General features: G+C 42.7%; 1 protein-coding gene across 1 annotated transcript in view; it reads right to left on the bottom strand.

Annotated features, from left to right (window-relative positions):
- Positions 1-12095, bottom strand: part of shank1 (SH3 and multiple ankyrin repeat domains 1) — a 116545-nt gene that overhangs the window by 29601 nt on the left and 74849 nt on the right. The window contains exons 16-19 of the mRNA XM_055223778.1: positions 4059-4141; positions 3254-3378; positions 2536-2671; positions 1237-1317 (exon numbers count right to left, since the gene is read on the bottom strand). Of these exons, the coding sequence (XP_055079753.1) occupies positions 1237-1317; positions 2536-2671; positions 3254-3378; positions 4059-4141 (425 nt within the window). The remainder of the gene's footprint in view (positions 1-1236; positions 1318-2535; positions 2672-3253; positions 3379-4058; positions 4142-12095) is intronic.

The raw sequence follows: 12095 nt of genomic DNA, 5'->3' as shown, positions 1-12095 counted from the left end.
AGGTCTAAACCAGGTCTAAACCAGGTCTAAACTAGGTCTAAACCAGGACTAAACCGAGTCTCAATGAGGTCTAAACCAGTCAAATCCACAGCTAAACTAGGTCAAAACCAGGACTAAACCAGGACTATAATCAGTCTAAATCAGGACTAAACAATTACTTTAACAGGGCTAAAACACCACTGTCCCAGAGCCCAAGAACTGCAGTTTTGAAGATGCTCTGTCCCAGTTGTTCAGCCATCAGAAACTCTCCTGGTCAAACTCAGGGAAACATTTCAACTGATCAAATTCTGCTCCTTCTTTTAACACGTCAACAATGAAAACAAAGCTGATGAGCTCTAGGGAAGCAACATGCATAAAACAAAATACACAAGACTAGCCCAGGTCTAAGCCACGTCTAAAACCAGAACTAAACTAGGTCTAAACTCTAAACCAGGTCTAAACTAGAACTAAACTAGATCTAAACAAGGTCTAACAGAGGACTAAACCAGGTCTAAGCCCGGTCTAAACCAGGTCTAAAACCAGAACAAAACTAGGTCTAAACCAGGTCTAAACTAGATCTAAATAAGGTCTAACAGAGGCCTAAACCAGGTCTAAACCCGGTCTAACCCAGGACAAAACTAAGTCTACACCAGGACTAAACCAAGTCTACACCAGGACTAAACCAGGACTAAAGCACCACTGTTCCGGAAGCCAAGCGCTGCAGTTTTGATGATGCTCTGACCCAGTTGTCCAGCATCAGAAACTCTCCTAATAAGCCATGAGGAAACAGCATGAAAACACATAGGACTAAACTAGGTCTAAACCAGGTCTACAGCATGGGGAACGTAGAAAAATAGTTACCACATAGCTAATAGCTTAATCCAACTAAATATGTTTAATCTATTCAAAAAGTTTGAGAGAAAAACAAATGAAAACTTTACAATGTCGCCCACCCACTGTTACATGTATTTAGGTTACCCTTTAGTAGTTCATTTGACCTGTCTATTGTCATAACGTAATGCCTGATCTTGGTATATTTGATTCATTCATTTGCATAGTTCTAAATGTATCCGTAGTTTCACATCCTCTTCTCACTTTGAACATCTTGAGAGCCCCCCAGCGCCTTCACACTCTCTCCTGATCACCTCACATATGCATTTTGAGCAGCTGCCTCGTGTTTGGTCTCCATAACAGGTTTCAGTCTTTGAAAGCTTCTCTCTTCTCTGTATTTAAAAGTCCCATGGAGGTTTGACTTACCCATCTCCTCCAGCTCCGACGTCATAGACTTGGACCGGAGGGCGATGGCCGGAGTGCTCAGCCTCTTGCTCTGCTGAGGTACTGGACAGGAACAGGAAAAGAAAAGACATAAAAAGTTAGAATTATACCATATTAACGTGATCATTATATTATTAATATTACATAGGTACTAACATGTATAAAGAAGTGGACTAAGTGAGTGTGACATCACCTACAGCGTTAGGCTTCAGTCAAATGAAACGCATCGAGGCTAGCGGTTACAGGGGCGAATTTGGAGTCAAGTTCCGAACGCAAGTATCATAGCAACCAAAGAGCCAATCCAGAGCGAGGCTGTTGAAGGTACCGCCCCTTCCCGCCTGCACTGCTGGTTTGAAAGGGAGCGGTCGCTTAGCAATGCTGTAAATCAAACTTGTTGCTAACGCTAGCCAGAGCGACGTCATGGAAAGAAAGTGTCTGATTTGTCTGTTATTAATGTTCATATCTTGATTTACAGACACAATAACGGAATAAAAGTACCAGGATCATGTAGAACGGGCTACTACAAATGTTTTAAGACCAAAATGATGAGGCTGACAGCAGCAGTTACAGAGAGAATTGGAACCAGTCGATGGAGCCGGAAGTGCACCGGTAATCACTTCCTGTTTGGAACATGGCGGCTAGCAGGTTAATTTTGAGATATATAGTCTACGTTTTACAAAATCTTGGAGGTACCAGATTTTCAAATCATGAAATCAGGGTGGGAATTGCATTTATTTACTTTTGAGAACTGCATTAGGAAGCATCCAGCTATAATCTTGTACAAAACATCTCAGTTTTTTTTATTAGCTTAAAGTCTCTGTACATTGTCCCTTCAAATAAAGACTAAACCAAAACTAAACTAAAACTAGGATTCACATATATGAATTTTTCAAGTGCATAATATGTGGGGAGACTTTATTCTAATTCCTCATTTAGAAAAAAAAAGAAAAACTGAAACAAAACTGAAATAAATAAAAATGTCCATCTATGTTAGCTGGTGTTGACGTCCGTCTCTGTTTTTAGTCTACGAGAAGCGAAGAATTGAAAGGTTCTATCCTGATACAATAAAGCTCCACTAAAAATAGAAAATGTTTTAGCGTGTTTATCTTCTGCAGAGCCATTTCAAACCTGAGACGTGATGGAGTTGATGCAAATGAGGCGTTATGAGTAAAAAGCGAGGGACATTGTCTGGGGAAACAGTTTTTGAATGGTATAAAGTGGCACACACAGCAGATCAGATATACAGTGCGGTGCTGTAAACCTCTGCAGCGTGTCTCTTACTCTTCTTCCTGGTGCCGTCGTCCATGTCGGGGTTGCGTGTTACCATGACGACCTTCACCATGAGGCTGTTCCCTCCCTGTCGGATCATGTTCACCACTTGACGATGGCCCACCTTCACCACGTTCTGACCGTTCACCTGAAAAAGACCAAGTCAACTTCACTCTCCATCCCAGCACAAGACAATTTAAACCGTTTACCGATTTAACAAAGGTTAAGCAGATGACATCACAATGTTCGGACGTTTTATAATGAGGGACAAAATTACACGAGCATCACTGGTGGTGGTAGTAATATTTTCTTCTATAAAAGCTCAAAACAATAAATCAAAAATGTGAAAAAGCTGTTATAGTTTAAAAACAGATGTAATTGTTGTGGGACGAGTTGTGAAGTGTCCTTTATCCCCCCTATTGTTAGCTAACAAACTAGCTAACAACAGAGACAGATATATGCTAAATCTTGTTTCATTCACACATGTTTAACACAGATACCCTGCATATTTAGGTTGTGTTCTTCTCTCAAACAGAAAACTCTGTTCCACCCAGTGATGTCATGTGGCGATACAGGAAGTGCTCCACTGTGTTTTGAATTGTCTTGTTGAATTTATCATTTATCGCACGTATCTAAAAATATATAACTTCTTTTACCTCAGATTTACAGTTTAGTAGTTCATTCATTGACAGTGAAATTTAGATGATGCTACACTAAACAAATGTCTTACTTCTATGAGGAAGTCTCCCATCCTGAGTCCGGCTCTCCAGGCTACACCGCCCTCGTCCACTGACTCAAGGTACTGCAGCGCGGGGAAGGCGGGGGTCGGTGTGAACTCCTCTATGGGCGTCTGAGCTGGAGACACACACAACAGATACGATATATTTAAAACTGTAAATTGTATTCAACCAGGAAAGACAAATATTACAAATTTTGAGACTCCAAACTAGATGAAGAAAAGACTAGCTATGAGCAGTGTTGGGAAGAATATTTACAGAATACTTGATACCTGTGTTAGAATGTATTTTGTGGGAGTTATAGGATAAAAATAAATAAAAATAAATAAATAAAGTAATAAAAATTAAAAATAATAATAATAAATAAAAAACATAATAATAATAATAATAATAATAATAATAATACATAGGATTTATTTAGAGCATTTTTTGGACTATTAAGTTAATGAAAAAATAAAAATAAATAAATAAAGTAATAAAAAAATAATAATAAATAAAAAAAACCATAATAATAATAATAATAATAATAATAATAATAATAATAATAATACACAGGATTTATTTAGAGCTTTTTTTTGGACTATTAAGTTAATGATAAATGGTCAATTTTTTACATAGCGCTTTTCCACCTTCAAGTCACTCAAAGCGCTTTACATCAAGGAACCACTCACCCATTCACACACACATTCATACACCAGTGGAGGCAAGGTGGGTTAAGTGAGCCAACTGAGTCACTGTCGCCCCCAACAGTGTCTGTAAGCAGGATGGGTGTATGAGGAGAGGTGTAGAGCCGTTTACCTTTGGCTCCTCTGAGGACGAACCCAAAGCCCTCGCTGTCCTTCTTCTGCAGCAGCACAGTCTTCTCCTTGATGATGTAGTCACTGAACAAAACACAAGGGAAACATCAGGGCGAATGTCTAAAACGCGTTTGTGTAGCATTTATATATTCTTGATTTAACCACGCTAGTCCCAGTGAGGAACATTTCCCAGGTTCTTTGGCTCTATACTTTCGAAGGAACACTGAGGAACATTTTTGAAGTTACAGTGACACATCTCTAAAGCAGCATTTTCCCCCCCTCAGGTCAGAACCCCCGACTGACAAACTGACCTGGAACTGTCAGTCAAAGTTTGAAGTTGTGTTTTAGCTTTTGCATGGATTTTGGCGAGCGGATGTTGTGACTGGAGGGATCTGCAAAGGACTACGAACAAACTGTCCTACGTTTTTGAATTGCGATATCACAAAATGGCCATTAACAAAGAAAAAACACAGAAAAACAAGACCAACCCGAGTCTAATGTAGGACTTAATAAGGAAAAAACAGGGCACTTGTGTATAATGGAGAACTTTATGTTGTTACAGTACGTTAATAGGAGTTAATATGATTGACTGAGATTCAGAAGCAGGACCACACCTCCACCTCCACCTCCTCCTCCACCTCCTCCTGCTCCTGTCCAATGAACCACATCTCACCTCAACCACACCTCTGATCACCTAGAAGCACTATTTATACAAGCCAATCCCGACAACACCGTCTGTCTCCGCTCTCTCGACACCTCCCTCCCGCCCGGTGTCTCTCGTTCATCTTTCAGCCGGAAGACCTCATTATCTACGCAGAGGGGAGGAGGGGGGGTCCTGAACCGGCTGAGACAGTGCCCCCATCCTGAGTCTTTACATCGCCTCCACATTTATTCATATCATCAATAAATAGTGTCTTTATCGTATATACTATTGCTCCACCGATATTTTTGTAATATGTTGTGCAGTGTTACCTGGCAACACAGAAAAAGTGAGTGTCCAGTGAACAGTGGTGGATGAAGTACTCAATTTTGTAAAAGTATGGATACAGAGGTAAATAGTTACTCAAGTAAAAGTAAAAGTATATAAACATGAAAAAAATCTACTTAAGTAAAATTATTCAAGCACCTGTTTAAAAATGTACTTAAAGAGTAAAAAGTATTTCACACAAGTGTTGTTCGTTTGTTAAAGTGTAAATGTAGTGATCCTGATTCAAAAATGATACAGATTTTGGTGACAGTAACAATACAAATCAATTTCTTAATTTTTCTTATGAATTTTGTGTGTTTATTTTTGCTTGAACTAAAAACCTTTATTCAGGATCTTACCACGAACATGGTAAAAATAACCCCTCAAATCATATGAAAAGTACTTTTTACTTTTCAGTCCAGTTCAAAAATGTGGTGGAGTAGAAAGTACAGATACTGCTCTCAAATGTAGTGAAGCAAAAGTAAAAAGTATCCACTGAAAAATGTACTTAAGTAAAGATACCGAAAACTTCTACTTAAGTACAGTACTATTACCTGCTAATACATAACATACTTAGATGACGATATTACCTTTTATAAGTTTTATCAGTTTCACTTTCATTTTTGATGTTCTGAGTCTGCCCTCGCTTTGCTCTCGGTGCTAAGTAACTCCCCCTTCCGAGCACAATCACAACACAATCAGCTGCATCCCGCTAATGAAACTACTGCACATCACATCAGGTTTGTCAAGTGGCTGTGTACAGTTTTGTATCATGTTTATGGAGAATTGTCATGTGTTGTGTGTGTGTTCAGTGACGTAGGCTTGTGCGTGGAGAGATCGCTAAATGACTCAAACGTTCATGGATGACATCTAAAACCTCTTCAGGCGCGTTTTTGATGAGGGAACAACATTACAACATGGTAAAAAGCTCCACATTTTGCATAATACCGCCCCTTTAAGAAAGTTGCCATCGAAACGTGTCCAGTTCTGCTTTTTATATTTTAAAATGTCAATAAATAAATAAATGAGTCCTACAGTAAAAGCATGATTCACTTCTCAATCTGAGGCCAAAAAGGGCTTCTTCCAAAATCCTACAAGATGCTATATACAGGAGGAGGACTGGTGGTTGCTGTAGAAACGGAAGAGCGATGAGAGAGGGATGGAGAGAGAGAAAGAGAGAGAGGGTAAGGAAGTAGAGAGGAACAGAAAATGGGGAGGGAGGGTGAGAGAGGAGGCGGGGTGAGGAAGAGAGAGAAAGAGAGAGAGAGGGTAAGGAAGTAGAGAGGAACAGAAAATGGGGAGGGAGGGTGAGAGAGGAGGCGGGGTGAGGAAGAGAGAGAAAGAGAGAGAGAGGGTAAGGAAGTAGAGAGGAACAGAAAATGGGGAGGGAGGGTGAGAGAGGAGGGATAGAGAAGGGGAGAGAAAGATAAAGAGAAAGGGAGAAGGAGAGGGGGGAGAGAATCAAAGAGGCAGGGAGAGAGAGAGAGAGAAGGGAAGCAGAGGGAGGGAGAGAGGGAGAAAAAGAGGAGTTAGGGAAGGGGATGAGGGAAAAAGAGGGAGACAGAGAGAGAGAAGTAGAGAAAGGCAGGGAGAGAGATTAAGTGCAAGAGAGAGAGAGAGGGAGGTTAGAGAAGAGAGGGGAGAGGGAGAGAGAGAAGAGAGAGAGAGCATGAGGAAGAATAAGGGAGAGAGAGAAGTACAGAAAGAAAGGGTGAGAGAGAGTGAGAAAGAATGACAGAAAGAGAAGTAGAGAAAGAGAGAGAGGGTGAGAAAAAATGACAGAGAGAGAGAAGTAGAGGAAGACAGGCAGAGTGATAAAGAGCGAGAGAGAGAGGGAGGTTATGGTGAAGGAGGGGAGAGGCAGAGAGAGAGAGAGTGTGAAAGAGAATGAGGAAGACAGAGAGAGAGAGAAAAGTACAGAAAGAAAGGGAGAGTGAGAAAGAACAACACAGAGAGAGAGAGGGTGAGAAAGAACAATACAGAGAGAGAAGTAGCGAAAGAGAGGGGGTGAAAAAGAATGACAGAGAGAGAGGGTGAGAAAGAACAACAGTGACAGAGAGAGAGAGGTAGAGAAGGAGAGGGAGGGAGAGAAAGGGTAGAAAGTGAGCAGGCTTGGTCCAAAACGAGTCCATAGAGATATAATGGTGTGCTATTAGTCAGTGACACAGCAGGAGCAGTCCCAGTGTTCAGATGGACCAGCACACACACACACACACACACCCCGACACCCCCCCACACACCCCAACACACACACACACACACACACACCCACACACCCCCACCCACCCACACACTACAGGGGAATAGTGTCTACACATCAGCATTATTATAACCATATTCTGGGTCAAAAAGACATTTTTTATTTCTTATGTTCATGACCAAATATGAGATTCACTTTATCTAAAATAAATAAATAAACATATGTTATCTTAAAGAGGGGGTGTTATAGGAAATATATTTTTTAGCTTTCTTCATCAGAAACACTCCTGAAGAGGTTTAAGATGTCATTCATGCATGTTTGACTAATCTAGCGATCTCTCCTAGGCCCTATTCAAACCCTCCTTACGTACAGCTGTCCAACGCTCCGCCTCACTTCTCACAAACAGAAAACACTCTGTTCCACCTTGTGATGTCATCATGTGGTCATACAGGAAGTGCTACACTGTGTTTTTAAACTCCACACACCTTCACCCTATATCATTTGGATGATTTCAGCCCTGGAATGGCCGATCTCTACTGAATAAAAAGTAAAAAGTAGCTGTTAACTTGAAAACTACCACTTCATGACATCACAAGGTGGAACAGAGCATTTAGATCTTTGGAGACATAGACAGACTAGTAATAAAGCAGTGAATGAAACAAAACACAACTCCAGGTATGTTTTTGAGGACGTAACAACATTCTAACACGACTTAAAGCTCACAAGAGTCAATTTTGCGTAATACAGCTTATACCTTTAAGTACTGCTTTTATATTATCACCATGGCGATGGTGTACAGTGATTTCAAAGTAATTCCTTGTAAAATGGTGGTCAATTATCGCCGGAGGTAAAAGGTGGGATCTTTTCTTGAACGTAGTCGTTTTAATTTACTGTGGAAGTGTAATTTTCAGCATCGCACCTGCATCAAACCGGGCCCTAAAAATACACAGCAGTCCTCACCGACGCCAGAGCATTAATCACATCAAACACACGCCAAGTCTCCAGAAGCACACACACTTCAGCGAGACACGGGACGACGCTAACTATGGAGCTCTCACAGGCCGGACATGTAAAAGACAGCCACTTTACGCGGCGTAGAGCCTAAATTAGCTAAAAAGAATTCAGAATTTTTAGATTAAAGTGACAGTTTTGTTCCTCTGTGCAGCTTTTGGTTCAGATGGGCATGAGTGACAGGTGGATTAGCCAATCAGGGACACGCGTGGTCTGTCCATACGTGAGAATACAGTGGCGTTACAGTTGTTGTCAGTAAACACTTTATCTGATTTAAAAAGTCGAGCTTGTATCTGGGAACACACTTGGGTTATTTTTAAGGAATTTGAAATGCAGATCTTAAACTTTAAGTCAAAAACAAATATTCAAACTCAAGACATTCAGAATTCTGGTGTTTTTATCTGTTTTGTGCGTTTTATATGACGCACAGTAACCACACGCTCACTGGCCCAAACTCTGTCTCTCCCTCCATCTGCTCCCTGCTCCCTTCACTGCCCCAGGTTCATTTCTCACCCACATAAGCCCCGCCTCCTCCAAACTTTCTATCTCTTTCCTCTCTCCCTCTTTCTTTCTATCTCTCTTCCTTCAACATTTCCTTTCTTTCTTTTCTCTCTCTTTTCTTTCCTCTCTCCATCGCTCTTTTCTCTTTCTCTCCTCCTCCTCTCTCACTCCTCTGCCACTTTCTTTCCTCTCTCTCTCCCCTCCTCCTCTATTTCTCTTCCTTCTCTCTCCTCTTCCTCTTCTATCTCTCTCTTCCGCCTATTTCTTTCCCCCTCTCTTCTTCCTCTCTCGCCTCTCTTTTTCCTTCTTTCTCTCCTTCTTTCTCTCTCATCTTCCTCTCTCTCTCCGTCTTTCTCCCCTCCTCTTCTCTTTCTTCTCTCTCTCCTCTGCCTCTTTATTTCCTCTCTCCTCTCTCGCTTTATCCTCCTTCTCTCTCCTTCGTCTCTTTTCTTCTCTCTCTTCTTCCTCTCCCTCCCCTCCTCTATCTCTTTCTCTTTTTCCTCTTCCCCCTCTCCTTTGCCTCTCTTTCCTCTCTCTCCTCTTCCTCCTCCTCTTCTCTCTCTTCTGCCTCTCTTTCTTTCCTCTCTCTCCCCTCGTCTCTATCTCTCTTCTCTCTCTCTACTCTTCCTCATCCTCTCTTTTTTCTCTCTCACACACACACTCTTCTTTCTTTCTTTCTTTCTCTCTGTTCCACTTCCAAAACCAGAAGAATAGATAAATGTATTAAAAGTATAACACTTGGTCATGTTCATGTTGGTGTGATCTTCCGGGTGAAGAGTCTGACACCTACTTGTCTCTATGGAGATGCTAACACTTTGCCTAGAATGTTCCACAGTATGGCATTATGGCATAACTTATATCTATCCATAGATACAAGCAAATGACATCACCAGCAGGCCAAGTTACAGGTCAGATCTGTGGAGAGACGACCCCACTCACAGTAAGAATGTATGTTAGACAGATCAGTTCAATTCTATAGTGAGAAATATTCCAGGAAAAGCAAGCAAGCGTCTCCATGGACACAAGCAGAGCAGACCCAGACATCAAAAGTGACACAATTTAAATTTCACACAAAACCAATGTTACCAACAGAGGGCGCAACAAATAAAAAACGACTTAAAAAGCTAAATCAGGTGTGAACGTAGAAATCACAAAAATCTCTAAGAATCTGAATTTATAGTCTCGGTTTAGTCTCTGGTCCAGTTCTGGTTTAGTCCCTGGTCCAGTTCTGATTTAGTCCCTGGTCCAGTTCTGGTTTAGTCCCTGGTCCAGTTCTGGTTTAGTCCCTGGTCCAGTTCTGGTTTACTCCCTGGTTCAGTTCTGGTTTAGTCCCTGGTCCAGTTCTGGTTTAGTCTCTGGTCCAGTTCTGGTTTAGTCTCTGGTCCAGTTCTGGTTTAGTCCCTGGTCCAGTTCTGGTTTAGTCCCTGGTCCAGTTCTGGTTTAGTCCCTGGTCCGGTCCAGGTAAGGAGAACTACAGACATATGTTCTTGGGCAGGAGTTGAATGGCCACAGTTCTAAACAATAGAAGTAACTTTGTACAAACAACAAAATACTGGACCCTTTTCTGCGTAAACCTTCGTCTTAAACCTCGAGTTAAGACGTTCAAACATGTTCTGAAATGTGATTCTCCAAAATTATAACAGAGTCACCAGCTTCAGCTCACAGTTTCATCAAGATCTTACAATATTAAACAGGCACTTAATAATAAAACAAAACCTTTCTTGTTTAAGCCCCAGCTCCTTAAATCTCTCTCTCTCTCTCTCTCTCTGTCTCCCTCTCTCTCTGCCGTGTCTCCTCTCTCTCCCTCCTCTCCCTCTCTCCATCATTCCAGCTCTCATCTGTGTCCCTCCCTTGCTCTCTTTCCCTCCCTCACTCTCCCTCTCTCTGTGCATCACTTCCAGCTCTCATCCCAAACTTTATCTCTGTTGACCTCTCTCTCTGCCTCGTCTCCTCTCTCTCACTCCTCTTCTTCTCTCTCTGCATCACTTCCAACTTTCGTTCCAAACTTTGTCTCTGTCTCTCTCTCTCTCCCCTCCCCCTTCCTCGCTCTCCCTCTCTCTGTGTATCACTCCAAGCTCTCGTCTCAAACTTTGTCTCTGTCGCTCTCTCTCTAAACCACTTTCAGTTCTTGTCTGAAACTTTGTCTCTGTCCTCCATCTCTCTCTCCCTCTTCCCCCCTCTCTCACTACCTCCTCTCCCTCTCTCTTCCAGGTCTTGTCCCAAACTTTATCTCTCTTCCTGCTCTGTCTCTCCCTCCTCTCTCTCCCCCCTCCCTCGTCACCCTCTCTCCCTCTGCATGACTTCCAGCTCTCATCCCAAACTTTGCCTTTGTTCTTTTCTCTCTCTGCCTTATCTCCTCTCTCCCTTACTTCCCTCTCTCTCCCTACTCTTTCTCTCTGCATCACTTCCAGCTCTCATCCCAAACTTTATCTCTGTCTCTCTCTCTCTCTCTTTCTCGTCTCCTCACACTCTCTCTCTCTCCCTCTCTCTGCATCATTTCCAGCTCACATCCCAAACTTTGTCTCTGTCCCTCCCTCTCTGTCTTGTCTCCTCTCGCCCTCTCCCTCCCTCTTTCTCCCTCCTTCTCTCTCCCTCTTCATCACTTCCAGCTCTCGTCCCAAACTGTCTCTGTGCCTCTCTCTCTCTCTCTCTGCCTCGTCTCCTCTCTCTCCCTCGCTCTCCTTCCCTCTCCCTCTCTCTGCATCACTTCCAGCTCTCGTCCCAAACTTCATCTCTGTCTTGTCTCCTCTCTCTCTCCCTCCCTCCCTCTTTCTCCCCCTTTCTCTTTCTCTCTGCATCACTTCCAGCTCTCATCCCAAACCTTATCTCTGTCCCTCCGTCTCTGTCTTGCCTCTTCTATCCCTCCCTCTTTCTCCCTCTTTCTCTCTGCATCACTTCCAGCTCTCGTCCCAAACTTCATCTCTGTCTTGTCTCCTCTCTCTCTCCCTCCCTCCCTCTTTCTCCCCCTTTCTCTTTCTCTCTGCATCACTTCCAGCTCTCATTCCAAACTTTGTCTCTGTCCCTCCCTCTCTGTCTTGTCTCCTCTCTGCATCTACCTCCCTTTCTCCCTCTTTCTCCCTCTCCCTGCATCACTTCCAGCTCTCATCCCAAACCTTATCTCTGTCCCTCTCTCTCTGTCTTGCCTCCTCTGTCCCTCTCTCTTTCTCCCTCTTTCTCTCTGCATCACTTCCAGCTCTCGTCCCAAACTTTGTCTCCGTCTTGTCTCCTCTCTCCCTCCCTTTTTCTCCCTCTTTCTCTCTGCATCACTTCCAGCTCTTGTCCCAAACTTTGTCTCCGTCTTGTCTCCTCTCTCCGTCCCTCTTTCTCCCTGTTTCTTTCTCTCTGCATCACTTCCAGCT

Source organism: Periophthalmus magnuspinnatus, chromosome 8 (genome assembly GCF_009829125.3).
Source record: "Periophthalmus magnuspinnatus isolate fPerMag1 chromosome 8, fPerMag1.2.pri, whole genome shotgun sequence".
NCBI classification, from domain to species: domain Eukaryota; kingdom Metazoa; phylum Chordata; class Actinopteri; order Gobiiformes; family Gobiidae; genus Periophthalmus; species Periophthalmus magnuspinnatus.
This window is presented reverse-complemented; position numbering and strand designations above follow the sequence as displayed.